General features: G+C 36.2%; 1 protein-coding gene across 1 annotated transcript in view; it reads right to left on the bottom strand.

Annotated features, from left to right (window-relative positions):
• Positions 1-14,762, bottom strand: part of CFAP20DC (CFAP20 domain containing) — a 360,272-nt gene that overhangs the window by 233,241 nt on the left and 112,269 nt on the right. The window contains exon 5 of the mRNA XM_053599624.1: positions 3,203-3,317. Within this exon, the coding sequence (XP_053455599.1) occupies positions 3,203-3,317 (115 nt within the window). The remainder of the gene's footprint in view (positions 1-3,202; positions 3,318-14,762) is intronic.

Raw genomic sequence — 14,762 nt, 5'->3', positions numbered from 1 at the left:
TTTTGCTTTTTAAAATTTAGCATAGCATGAGCTGAAGTCACATAAAATAGTCACCAGTTTGATTTCTTCATACTATCTCTTTTAAACAACTACATGTAACTTTCTTGCCTGCATCTCCTTTCTTTTATATACTTTATTGAGCCATTTGACCATGAGTGGAAAGATGACATAGATAGATGAATAGAAGAGGGTTAGGAAACACTCTTCCACAGTACCTGTTAGTGCTATTTTCTTTAGAGTTTAAATACTAAATTTCTTAGGTCATTAGATACCTGGTACTGTTAGCACACAGCTCATATTTATCTGAAAAGACTCATTTATCAAATATGGAAGATATTTCAGTCAAATCTGCTTCATATGTCAGCAAAGTATTTGTGCGGTTTACTTGTAATAGAAAGCTAATATTTTGTTTTCAAATACCAAATTTCCATGAATGTACCTTGTATGTGTAGATTATAGCCACATATATCATGATTAGTTTAGATTTTAATGAAATATTTTAAGATTTCGGAGTTAGTTAACTGACAGAGGTGACTGAACTCACAATAGCAAGATAGTGATAAATCTAATTTATTAACCACACAGCCACATATACAACAGCCTATTGGTCCCATATGGGCTTTAACTCTTGGAAACCATCTAATCCTGAACTCTAGACAATCTTGCGTGAATAAGGAAATTAATACTTAACACAAAAGGATGAATGCAATTTTAGTTGTCAAGCATTTTCCTAACATCTTAAATAGTTTAATAGCTGGAGTATTCAGATTTAATTTTTGAGAATTTATCAACATTTAATACTAAATAGATTTTTTAAAAAATTGTACTGCAAACAGAAACCATCAATTTATTCTACAATCTATCTGTTATAGGGCTGCCAGTCTCCAAAGCTATGTTTGATTACACTTCTTTTATCAACTCCAACACCAAGACCAATGGATTTGCCTACTGAAAGAAATGGCAAGTACGCACTTGATGCTGTCACCGGCTCAGTATGCTCACTGCCCTTCTTACAGTTTTCTCACTGTTGCCCTACTGCTTCCTGGATTCTTTTCCCGTTGCCCATTCCTTATGTAGGTAAGCCTCCGCAGTTCCTCCTCTTTCCTCTTTCTGTGGGCAATTTCAACCATTCTCATGACTTTAAATGCTAGCTCCTTGGTTTAAAAAAAGCCCAAACAGCCAGGCCACACCTCTGTCTGGGACTCCAATGTATGTGTACCTCCAAAAATTTCAACCTGAATGTTTTATCTTTCTCACTCATCCTCTACAAGTAATGTTCTACCTAAAATGCAAAACTGACCATGTTTCCCTGCTATAAGGATTAATTCCAGGCTCCCTGGTTAGAAAGACAAGGCCTGTCAAGAGGTTGCCTCTTTTTTCTCTGCAGCCTTATCCACCTCCCCCTATTCTGGTCTCTCTTTCAGTAACACTAGATTACTGGACTTGCCTGCATATCTCATGCTTAAACTGGTTAACTCCTTCCCAACCTTCAAGGCCCAGCTCAGAAACCTCTTTTTTTCCAAAGGGTCTTCTCTAAGTCCTCCTCTTGTAGCCCTTGGTTCACTGTTTTTGCTCTCACACCACATTATATGGAAAAGGTCTGTTTACATATCTCTTAGCTCATCTCGCTAGAAGTTTCTAATGTTGCTTCATATCCATTCCTCTACTGTCCCCACCCCATTCCTCATTTACCCTAATCTCCTCACCTCCACTTTCTACATGTTCCAAGTCATTGCAAATTTCACTGCCAGACTAATCTTCCCAAAGTACAGAATTCACTGTGTGTTCCTCCCTCAGTCAAAAGCTTTAATGACTTCCCTTTCTCTACCTTAGCAATTCCTATAGAGTAGAACACACACCATTCAGGAAATGATTTTAGATGGCTCATGTGAGTAGCATTAAATGACGCTGGATCACAGAACAAACAGTTCTCTTTATCAGCTTTCTTTCAGATCTAACTACGCCAGAGAGAAAGCTTGAATATAGATCAAATCTTTAATAAACTCCTTTTAGCACAGAGCCTTAAACAAAAAAAAATACTTAGCTAAACTGTAAAATATTGTTTTGTTTTCAGTATGTTTATTTTTTAAATTTTATTTTTGGAAAATTATACTGGTTTTCTATTTGTCAGAGTGGTATAAAGTTTTCTTTTAAAGTAAATTTAAGTGAAAAAGAGAGTTAATTTAAAGGAAAGTATTAATTAAATATTAGAACAGGAAATATACAAAATAATATTAAGAGAAGTATTGAAATGCCTAGTTAGAGAAAGACAAGTCAGTCAAATTAGATCCTTCAAAGGTCACAAAAACAAGCATAAAATCTGAAACCCCCCAAATATATATCTATATATAATATAGATGTTAGCCAGGTATAGTAGCATATGCTTATAGTCCCAGCTACTCAGGAAGTGAGGCAAGAGGACTGCTTGAGCCCAGGCATTCAGGGCTCAAGCAATCCTCTTGGCCCTCAAGCAATCCTACAGGCCCACCCTGTAGTCAGATAGATTCCTTTCCCTTTCATAGCACCAACGGTAACTATGATTGTACCACTGCACTCCAGCATGGGTGACAGAGTGAGATCCTATCTAAAGAAAAAAATATTCTACAGTCCTTTCAAGTCTACACCACGCCCTATCTCCCTCATGAAGCCTATCCTCACCCTATAGTCAGATGAATTCCTTTCCCTTTCATAGTACCAACAGTACTTTCTCTCTCCACTGTGCTTTTTTTTTTTAATTGTTTCTCTATTTTTTTTTAAATTAAATCATATATATTTACATTAATGCAATCATGGGGTACAATGTGCTGGTTTTATATACAATTCGAAATATTTTCATCAAACTGATTAACATAGCCTTCATGGCATTTTCTTAGTTATTATGTTAAGACATTTATATTTTATATTTAGTAAGTTTCACATGTACCCTTGTAAGATGCACCATAGGTGTGGTCCCAACAATTACACTCCCTCCACCCATCCTCTCCCCTACCCTCTACTATGCTTCTTAACACAGTTTTGGTAATATTATCAGTTCAAATATTTATGTTCTTTTCCTTAGATTTTAAGCTCTTTCAAGAGAGGGGAAGGAAGACCATGAATTTTATTCATTTTTTATATCACATGGTACTTAACAAGTGTCTCAAACACGGAGGCCCACAATTAATATTTGTTGAATTGAATTTAATATTCATGTGATACTTACAATTTTGCGTTTGATCATGAAGAGTGGGATTTTTGCATGAAGAGGGGTTGAGGATAGTTCCTTATGAACCGTTGATAAATACAATCTTCTTTTGATATTCCCTAGATCAGTAATTCTGAAAAAAGAGACAGAGAGAAGACAGAAATATTCCCATCAATTTAACAACCACTTCTTTGGATAATCATCAAAATGATATAATTTATCACATAGACCCTTTCCAATAGGGGGATCAAACACAGAATTTAAGAATTGCCTTTTTATTTCAAGAAGTAATAAAATTTTCTACTTAAATTCAATGTGCTCATAAGCCTGAATGTATAAATTCACTTAATATGCTAATTTATTTCAGTACTCTACACTAGATTTCCACTGTCTTATAGCCTATGAAAGAATTCAATTTGAACTGAAAAACTGCTAGCCTTTAATAACCATGCTTGTTCCAGCCCCCTAAGCTTGTGTTATCTTGGGACATACTGTCACCTACTAAATAGGAAAACATTATGGGTTCCTCTCCCTAAAAATGCACCTGTCATTTTATATAGGCTCTTAGTCTGCTTAGAGACAGACACAAAACACTGACTGTTGGTTTCACTTCCTAAGCACATATCTTCCAACCAGAATTATAATACACAACTTTATTGCTAACTATTCAGGTCAACCCACGGTGATACCAAGGACACTGAATTTGAACATCTTTAATAGATTTAGACTACAGCCATGATCACAAAGATTAGGTTTGCTTCAAACTGATAGAGGCTCATTTTTATGTTCTGCTTCCTTTAGGTCTCAGAGGTAACACAGCAGGCTTAGAATCTCCAAAGCTGTCTCAGGCTACTGCAGTGTAGAATTGATGCTTCCTTAAATATTGTCTTTTTATCTGAGAGTAAATAATTTTTACCCATTTTTAGCAACTTTTAGCAATCTTTCCCCATTTTAGATGTACTACATCACTAATTTTCTACCTTTAGCAATCCCCAATGGAGAGACGTTTCATTCAAATACACTATTGTCAATATTTAGGGTGTAATTAACTATTTTTAAAAACAAATAGTCTTTTCTATAGCTTTTCTTCTCCACTTTTCTAATCTCAGTGTCTCCCTCTAAAACACTCTATATATCTTGCTCTGGAAAAACCATGATTAAGAAATGTTATGAATAAATACAATAAAACTTAGGTGAGATGATTTCAGAGTATTTTCCTGACCTAAAAGTTCTACTTTAGCTGCACTATATGTATAATTTCATTTATAAAAGCAATAAAACCTTTTAATCCATAAGTCAGTGCTAAAGTTTAAAATGCAAAAGTATTAGCACTATTGCTGTATTATACTTTGCAGTGTAAGTAGGCCTGGTGCCACATTTACCCCAAGGCAGTGTCTTCACAGTGGGGTGAGCACACAGGGAAGAGAGAGCACTGAAATGCAGGAAGAAAAAATTAGAACTTTCATCCTTTTAAAAATGTTATTTTTGTGCATGTTTTACCATATATTAAATAGGAAGTGTAGCAACAAAATAAATGCACCTAATGCAGTGGGTATGCGCAAATATATTACCAATGGAGTACAGGATCAAATATAGTTGGAAAGCATTGTCTTTAGGGATGTTATTAGGTCTCTTGTGCAAAAAAAGTTCTGATTAGGAAATAGAAGGAAAGACTATAGGGAATCTGGAAAGGAAAAGGGAACAAAAAGAAGTGCTGCATTAACCAAAAAACTCATCTGTGATATAGTTTTATTAAAGGATTGCTGTACTTGTAGAGATAAGACTATATAACGTCTATCTAAATTGTTAAGTACCAAACTCCAAAAAGAGGAATGACTGAGTATATACCATTACTTCATCAGCACAAGGAACTACAGGAATGTTCATTAATACATTCAATACATTGAGCTAGGCAATATGCTGGAATTGTTTCAGGATACAATAATGGTAGGGAAAAAGTCTCTATCCTCAGGGAGATTCTTTTTTGTAGAGACAGAGTTTCACTTTATTGCCCTCGGTAGAGTGCCGTGGCGTCACACAGCTCACAGCAACCTCCAACTCCTGGGCTTAGGCGATTCTCCTGCCTCAGCCTCCCGAGTAGCTGGGACTACAGGCGCCTGCCACAATGCCCGGCTATTTTTTTGTTGCAGTTTGGCCGGGGCTGGGTTTGAACCCGCCACCCTCGGTATATGGGGCTGGCACCCTGCTCACTGAGCCACAGGCGCCACCCAGGGAGATTCTTTTTGAGAGAGAAAAGCAGGCGAAAAATATAAAGTGACAAAGTAAGTATAAGGTATCCTAATTTAATGAAGGAAACAAATAAGAGATTAAAGTAAAAAAAAAAAAATCAAGAAATGACCTACTTCAGATTGTAGAGCTAGCAAGACTAGGACCTAGTAGGTAAGGGAGAGGCCTGAGATAGAAAGGGTAGGCAAGGGCCGAATCATGCAGGGTGTTTATGCCAAGGTAAGGAGGTCATAAGTTTATTATTCACAACAGGAAGCTACTACAGGGCTCAGATTCTACCCTACGTGGAGAATGAATATTATAAAAACAGTTATGGTATCTTTCATTTCTTCTTTGGGGTAGAAATTTGTGAAAGTTAAATGCACAGATTATCACGTGTTTTGATAAATACATACATCCATGTAATTTCCACTCCAATCAAAACACAGCACATGTCCATGACGCTAGAAGGTTTGTTCCTGGACCCCTCTGGTCAATCCTGACTCCATGGGTTATCATTCTTCCAGTGTCTATCACCAGAGATAAGTTTCGTCTGTTCTTGAATTCTTATAAATGGAATGATATGTGCTGCACCCTCGGCATCAAGCCGCAGCGAGGTGGCGCTGTCCGCGCTGTAAGTGACGGAAAGGAGGTCTGTGCTCCCCGGAGCGAAGCCCCCAGCACCCCCAGTGTGCGCAGCAACAGAAATGTTGCCTAGCATGCTGTTTTTTGACGCAATCATCTACGGGGTACGGCATACAATTAAGAAACCTTTATGTTCAGTTAAATGCTTGTTTGTTCTGTTAATTCTAAGCATAAACACAGTGGTTTACTGATCCAGATTAAGCACAACAAGAATGGCTGTGCCAGACTCAATGGCTCCAAGAAAGCCTGCACAACAGAACTTTCCCACCATAAATGTCAGTGAAATGAGACAATGCAGGCACAGCAAACAAGATGTTTCAACACAACATGCACCATCACCACCTGCAGTAAAACTTTACTTAGAAAAACATCTTGCTTCACTAATTTTCATAAGTAATACAAATCAATAGAGTAATTTAATGTTTGACAAACAATTAATTATGAATCAAAGTATAGTTACTAATAAGAATAAAAATATATAGAAAATATATATAGAAGTAGTCAAGCATTATACGTAAAAGAATATATTCAGCTGTTTTTAAAAGAAATTATAAGAAACTGAAAAAAAAATTGCAGGGCTAAGAAAAGTCACAAGCCTTGACATTCCTAGATAAGAGGGAATAACCAGGTGTTACTGATAAACCACCTCCCTCCAGAGAGCAAAACCTTGAAAAGATAAACCACCTCCCTCCGAAGAACAAAACCTTGAAAACATGTAATGCATGATAAACCGCATATGCAGACACAAAGATAATTTACAAACATAAGCAGAATAAAGATTACATTGTTTAAACCTTGGAAAGAAAATGTATAAATACCAACATATACTCTCAGTAAAATTTACAGCTGCTTCCTTCATCACATGCTGTGTGGCAGTCTGTCATTTTTCCTGCGTCGACCTCTCAACCAACCTGTACCGTTCTCCCTGATCACCCTCGGACTGAGGCCCATCGACCGGCGGTCCGCGGCAGATATGAAATATACTCTTTTGTGACTATCTTTTTCCACTTAATATGACATTTTTGAGATTCATGATAAGGTATGTATCAATAGTTATTTTTTTTCAATGTTATGTCTTGTATGGATAGACAACACTTTATTTTCCTGTTGCTGGAAATTTTGAGTTGCTTCCAGTTTTGGTTTCTTATGAATAAAACCTGTATCAACATGCTTTTAGTGTCTTTTTATGGACATGTATTTTCATTCTCTCTTTTTTTTTTTTTGAGACAGAGTCTCACTATGTTGCCCTCAGTAGAGTGCAGCAGCATCATGGGTCACAGCAATCTTAAACTCTTGGGTTTAAGTGAACCTCTTGCCTCAGCCTCCCAAGTAGCTGAGACTACAGGTGCCCGCCATTACACCTGGCTGTTTTTTTGTTGCAGTTGTCGTTATTTAGCAGGCCCAGGCGGGGCTTGAACCCACCAGCTCTGATGTATGTGGCTGGTGCCCTAGCCACTGAGCTACAGGCACTGAGCCTATTTTTATTCTCTTGAAAAACAACTGAGAATGGGATTGCTGAGTCATTGGGGACAAATGTTTGTACAACCTCATAAAAATAGCTCTTCAAAGTGGTTGTAGTGGTTCCACATCCTCAATTACTTTTTGTATTATTGGACTGTTAAATCTTAGCCAATTTAAGTAGTCATAAGAAGGATATTATTGGCATTTTTCCTTACAAGTAATGACACTGAGCACTTTTACAGTTATCTGTTAGTGTATCTCCTTTATGAAGTATGTGTTAATAAGTCTTTTGCTCAATTTTTATAAGATTGCTTTCTTATAATTGTAATAGTTCTTTATATATTTTGTAAACATGCTATTTCAGATACACGTATTGTGAATATTTTCTTCCGTATTTTCTTAATGTCATCTTTTTAAGCTTTTTATTTGTAAATAATTTCAAACAATTTGTAGAAAATATCAAGAATAGTACATAAAAGACTCATATATCATTGGCTGATGCAGATGCTTTGATTATCAGTTTAATTTTCATGACGTCCAGTTTATCATTATTTATACTGATGCTTACTGTGCCTTAAAACTCCTTGCCTAGCCCAAAGTCACACAAATACTTTTTTCTTATACATCTTTTTGTATCTTTATAGTTTCAGGTTTACATTTAGTCTATGATCCACACCAAATTAATTTCTCTGTGTTGTATGAGGTAGGAGGTGAAGTTCTTTCCTCTCTATATTTATACAGTTGTCCCAGCACCATTTATTAAAGACTTTCCTTTCCTTATTGAAATTCCTTGGTACTTTGTTGAAAATCAATTTATCATATATATGTACATCAGGATCTATTACTGGACTCTATTGATTTTTTTTATTGATCCATTTGTCTATCCATATACCAATAACACAATCTTGATTACTATAGATTCATGGTAAGTCTTGGCACTAGGTAAAGAAACTCTTCAACTTTAGTTTTGTTCAAAGTTTGTTTGGCCTTTGCTTTTATATATAGATTTTAGGATCCATTTATCATTTTCTATGAAAAAAGTTATTGAGAATTTAACTTGGATTGTGTTGAATATATAGATCAATTTCAGCAGGACAATATTGACTCTTCCAATCTATTCACATGATATATACCTCCATTTATTTAGGCTTTGTTTGATTTCTTTCATGTTTTATCGTTTCATCTAAGAAGTCTTACACATCTTTTCTTAAATTTTTTCCTATGTATTTTGAAAACTGATACAAAAATTTCAATTGATACAATTGAAAATGAATTTTAAAACTTCATTTCCAAGTAATTTGCTACTAGTAAGTAGAAATACAATTCATTTTTGTATATAGAACTTGTCTCCTATAACCTTGCTAAATTTACTTGTGAGTTCTAGCAGTTGTTTTATATATTTCTGAGGATTTTATAAACAATCATGTCCTTAGTGAATACTGTTTAACTTCTGCTTTTCCATTTTTCTACCTTTCATTTCTTCTTTGTGTGTTATTGCACTAGCTAAGACCTTCAGCACATATTAAAGATAAAAGACTTTGTCCATAGTGATCAAAATAGCATGGTACGGTCATGACAACAGAGACATAAGATCTATGGAATAGAATAGTGGACCTAGAGACAAAACCAGCCTCATTGCCATCTGATCTTTGGTAAAGCAAACATAAGCATAAATTGGGGAAAAGAACCCTTAGTTAATAAATGGTGCTGGGAGAACTTGTTACCCACATATAAAAAACTGAATTTAGACCCACATCTCTTCACTTACAAAAATTAAATCACGATGAATAAAAGATTTAAATCTAAGACACAAAACTCTTGGTATTAGTCTTGGGAAAGACCCTAAAGACAACTGCAACAACAGCAAAACTAAATAAATGAGACCTGATCAAGTCTAAAAGTTTCTGCACAGCTAAGGAGATGATCAACAAAGCAAAAAGACAACCTTCAGAGTGGGAGAAGATATTTTCATGCTATGAATCTGACAAAGGGCTAATAACCAGAATATAAAAAGAGATCTAGCATATCAACAAAAAAATATAGCAAACAACCCCATTAAAAACTGGGCAAGACACATGAACAGAATCTTTTCTCATGAGAACAAATGACTAACAAACACATGAAAAAATGCTCATCATCTCTAATTGTCAGAGAAATGCAAATCAAAACCACTTTGAGATTTTACCTAGCCCCAGTGAGAATGACCCACCTGATAAGGTCCCAGAGCAACAGATATAGGTATGGATACAGAGAAAAGAGAACATTCTTGTACTCTTGATGGGTACATTCTTGTACTCTTGCAGTTGATGGGACTACAAATTAGTACAGTCTTTATGGAAAGAAGTATGGAGAGTTTTCAAATAACTAAAAGCAGACCTTCCATTTGATCCTGCAATCATATTACTAGGTATCTACCCAAAAGAATAAAAGTCATTTTACCATAAGAACACTTGCACTCGAATGTTTATAGCAGCCCAATTCACAATTGCAAAGATGTAGAAACAACCCAAATGCCCTTCAAAACATGAATAGATTAATAATCTACAGTGTATGTATGCTATGGAATACTATTCAGCCATAAAAAGATGGAGATTCTGTATCTTTTGTAAAAACCTGGATGGACACCCTAAGTAACACAGGAATGAAAAAATAAGCACCATACGTACTCAATAGTAAGTTAAAACTAGTACATTAACAATAGTGTGCTCACTTGAAGAAAAACTCTAGTTCAAGAAGGCAGGAGGTGGGGCAAAGGGTTCAGCAAGTTCCCACCCAACGAGAACAATACACAGTTACATGACATACTTCCCGGATGAAGGAAACAACTACGACTTGGACTTTATCTTATAAATGCAAACAATGTAAATTAATCGTGTGCACCCTCAGATTAATCTGAAATTAAAGAAGCAAAAAAAAAAAAAAAATAGAAGGGAGGAGGGTAGAAAACCTTGTACCCTATTGTAGGGGAAAGTGTTCCCTAAGTCCCTATTAACCATGATGGTAGAAGTGCTTTCTTTTATCAGATTGAGAATATTCTTTTCTATACGTAGTTTTTTTTTTTTTTTTAATCATGAAAGTGTAGAAGTGTAGTAGAATTCTGTCAAATGATTTTTCTGCATTGGTAATGACCCTATTGTTTATCTCTTTTATTCTGTCTATATGTTGAATTACAGAAGTTGATTTTCTTTTTTTTTTTTTTTTGTAGAGACAGAGTCTCACTGTACCACCCTCAGGTAGAGTGCTGTGGCGTCACACGGCTCACAGCAACCTCTACTCTTGGGCTTACGCGATTCTCTTGCCTCAGCCTCCCCAGCAGCTGAGACTACAGGCGCCCACCACAACGCCCGGCTATTTTTTGTTGCAGTTTGGCTGGGGCTGGGTTTGAACCCGCCACCCTCAGCATATGGGGCCAGCGCCCTACTCACTGAGCCACAGGCGCCGCCCAGAGTTGATTTTCAAATGTGAAATGAACCTTGCATTCTTAGGGATTAATTTTAATTGGGTTAGCATTTCGTTAGATGATTTTTATACCTATGTTCCTCAGGACATAGGTATAAAAATTTTCTCATGCTATTTATATCAGGTTTTGATAACAGTGTAAGCTAATCTTATAAAATAATTTGGAAAGTGTTTCCTTTTTCTTTCTCCTCTGTTGTCAGAGTTTGTTAAAAATGGTTCTAGTTTTTTAAAGGCTAATAGAATTCATTTAATGTTTGAAATTTTCTTTGTGATAAAATTTTGCTTACACATCTAATTTCTTTAATAGATTAACAGGACTAGTTGGATTTCTACTTTCTCTTGTTTCAGTGTGTTTTTTATATAAAGTTAAGTTACTGCCATAAGGTCACCCATCTTATCCCTTTTATTATTATTTTAACTTCAGCAGGATCTATAGTAGATGTCACTCCTGACATCAAAAATTCGTGACTTCCATTTTTTTTTTTTTTTTATTGTTGGGGATTCATTGAGGGTACAATAAGCCAGGTTACACTGATTGCAATTGTTAGGTAAAGTCCCCCTTGCAATCATGTCTTGCCCCCATAAAGTGTGACACACACCAAGGCCCCACCCACCTCCCTCCTTCCCTCTTTCTGTTCCCCCCCCATAACCATAATTGTCATTAATTGTCCTCGTATCAAAATTGAGTACATAGGATTCATGCTTCTCCATTCTTGTGATGCTTTACTAAGAATAATATCTTCCACGTCCATCCAGGTTAATACGAAGGATGTAAAGTCTCCATTTTTTTTAATGGCTGAATAGTATTCCATGGTATACATATACCACAGCTTGTTAATCCATTCCTGGGTTGGTGGGCATTTAGGCTGTTTCCACATTTTGGCGATTGTAAATTGAGCTGCAATAAACAGTCTAGTACAAGTGTCCTTATGATAAAAGGATTTTTTTCCTTCTGGGTAGATGCCCAGTAATGGGATTGCAGGATCAAATGGGAGGTCTAGCTTGAGTGCTTTGAGGATTCTCCATACTTCCTTCCAGAAAGGCTGTACTAGTTTGCAGTCCCACCAGCAGTGTAAAAGTGTTCCCTTCTCTCCACATCCACGCCAGCATCTGCAGTTTTGAGATTTTGTGATGTGGGCCATTCTCACTGGGGTTAGATGATATCTCAGGGTTGTTTTGATTTGCATTTCTCTAATATATAGAGATGATGAACATTTTTTCATGTGTTTGTTAGCCATTCGTCTGTCGTCTTTAGAGAAAGTTCTATTCATGTCTCTTGCCCATTGATATAAGGGATTGTTGGCTTTTTTCATGTGGATTACTTTGAGTTCTCTATAGATCCTAGTTATCAAGCTTTTGTCTGATTGAAAATATGCAAATATCCTTTCCCATTGTGTAGGTTGTCTCTTTGCTTTGGTTATTGTCTCCTTAGCAGTACAGAAGCTTTTCAGTTTAATGAAGTCCCATTTGTTTATTTTTGTTGTTGTTGCAATTGCCATGGCAGTCTTCTTCATGAAGTCTTTCCCCAGGCCAATATCTTCCAGTGTTTTTCCTATGCTTTCTTGGAGGGTTTTTATTGTTTCATGCCTTAAGTTTAAGTCCTTTATCCATCTTGAATCAATTTTTGTGAGTGGGGAAAGGTGTGGGTCCAGTTTCAGTCTTTTACATGTAGACATCCAGTTCTCCCAACACCATTTATTGAATAGGGAGTCTTTCCCCCAAGGTATGTTCTTGTTTGGTTTATCAAAGATTAGGTGGTTGTAAGATGTTAGTTTCATTTCTTGGTTTTCCATTCGATTCCAAGTGTCTATGTCTCTGTTTTTGTGCCAGTACCATGCTGTCTTGAGCACTATGGCTTTGTAGTACAGACTAAAATCTGGTATGCTGATGCCCCCAGCTTTATTTTTATTACAGAGAACTGCCTTAGCTATACGGGGTTTTTTCCAGTTCCATACAAAACGCAGAATCATTTTTTCCAAATCTTGAAAGTATGATGTTGGTATTTTGATAGGAATGGCATTGAATAGGTAGATTGCTTTGGGAAGTATGGACATTTTAACAATGTTGATTCTTCCCATCCATGAGCATGGTAAGTTCTTCCATTTGTTAATATCCTCTGCTATTTCCTTTCTGAGGATTTCATAGTTTTCTTTATACAGGTCCTTCACCTCCTTCGTTAGGTATATTCCTAGGTATTTGATTTTCTTTGAAACTATGGTGAAGGGAGTTGTGTCCTTAATTAGCTTCTCATCTTGACTGTTATTGGTGTACACAAAGGCTACTGACTTGTGGACATTGATTTTATATCCTGAAACATTACTGTATTTTTTGATGACTTCTAGGAGTCTTGTGGTTGAGTCTTTGGGGTTCTCTAAGTATAAGATCATGTCGTCAGCAAAGAGGGAGAGTTTGACCTCCTCTGCTCCCATTTGGATTCCCTTTATTTCCTTGTCTTGCCTAATTGTATTGGCTAGAACTTCCAGCACTATGTTGAATAGTAAAGGTGACAGAGGACAACCTTGTCTGGTTCCAGTTCTAAGAGGAAAAGCTTTGAGTTTTACTCCATTCAGTAAAATATTGGCTGTGGGTTTGTCATAGATAGCTTCAATCAGTTTTAGAAATGTGCCACCTATGCCTATACTCTTCAGTGTTCTAATTAGAAAAGGATGCTGGATTTTATCAAATGCTTTTTCTGCATCTATTGAGAGGATCATGTGATCTTTATTTTTGCCTCTGTTAATATGGTGGATAACGTTTATAGACTTGCGTATGTTAAACCAGCCTTGCATCCCTGGGATGAAGCCTACTTGATCATGATGAATGACTTTTTTGATGATAAGCTGTAATCTATTGGCTAGGATTTTGTTGAGAATTTTTGCATCTATGTTCATGAGTGAGATTGGTCTGAAATTCTCCTTTTTGTTTGGGTCTTTTCCTGGTTTTGGTATCAGGGTGATGTTTGCTTCATAGAATGTGTTGGGGAAGATTCCTTCTTCCTCAATTTTTTGGAATAATTTCTGCAGTACAGGAATAAGCTCTTCCTTGAAGGTTTGATAGAATTCTGGAGTGAAGCCATCTGGACCAGGGCATTTTTTGGTTGGAAGCTTTTTTATTGTTTCTTTAATCTCAGTGCTTGAAATTGGTCTGTTCAGGAGCTCTATTTCTTCCTGGCTGAGTCTAGGGAGAGGGTGTGATTCCAAATATTGATCCATTTCTTTCACATTGTCAAATTTCTGGGCATAGAGTTTCTGGTAGTATTTAGAGATGATCTCTTGTATCTCTGTGGGATCAGTTGTTATTTCCCCTTTATCATTTCTGATTGAGGTTACTAGAGATTTTACTTTTCTATTCCTCGTTAGTCTGGCCAATGGTTTATCTATTTTATTTATTTTTTCAAAAAACCAACTCCTTGTTTCATTAATTTTCTGAATGATTCTTTTGTTTTCAATTTCATTGATCTCTGATTTGATTTTGGATATTTCTTTTCTTCTACTGAGTTTAGGCTTAGATTGTTCTTCTTTTTCCAATTCCATAAGATCTCTTGTGAGATTGTTGATGTGCTCTCTTTCAGTTTTTCGAATGTAGGCATCTAAAGCGATGAATTTTCCTCTCAAAACTGCTTTTGCAGTATCCCACAGGTTTTGGTAGCTCGTGTCTTCATTGTTGTTATGCTCAAGGAAGTTAATGATTTCCTGTTTTATTTCTTCCTTCACCCATCTGTTATTCAACAGAAGATTGTTTAATTTCCATGCCTTTGGGTGGGGTCGAGCATTTTTGTTAGAGTTGA

This window comes from Nycticebus coucang, chromosome 8 (genome assembly GCF_027406575.1).
Source record: "Nycticebus coucang isolate mNycCou1 chromosome 8, mNycCou1.pri, whole genome shotgun sequence".
Classification (NCBI taxonomy): Eukaryota; Metazoa; Chordata; class Mammalia; order Primates; family Lorisidae; genus Nycticebus; species Nycticebus coucang.
Note: the sequence above shows the minus strand (reverse complement) of the source record. Positions and strands in the feature narration are given on the sequence as shown.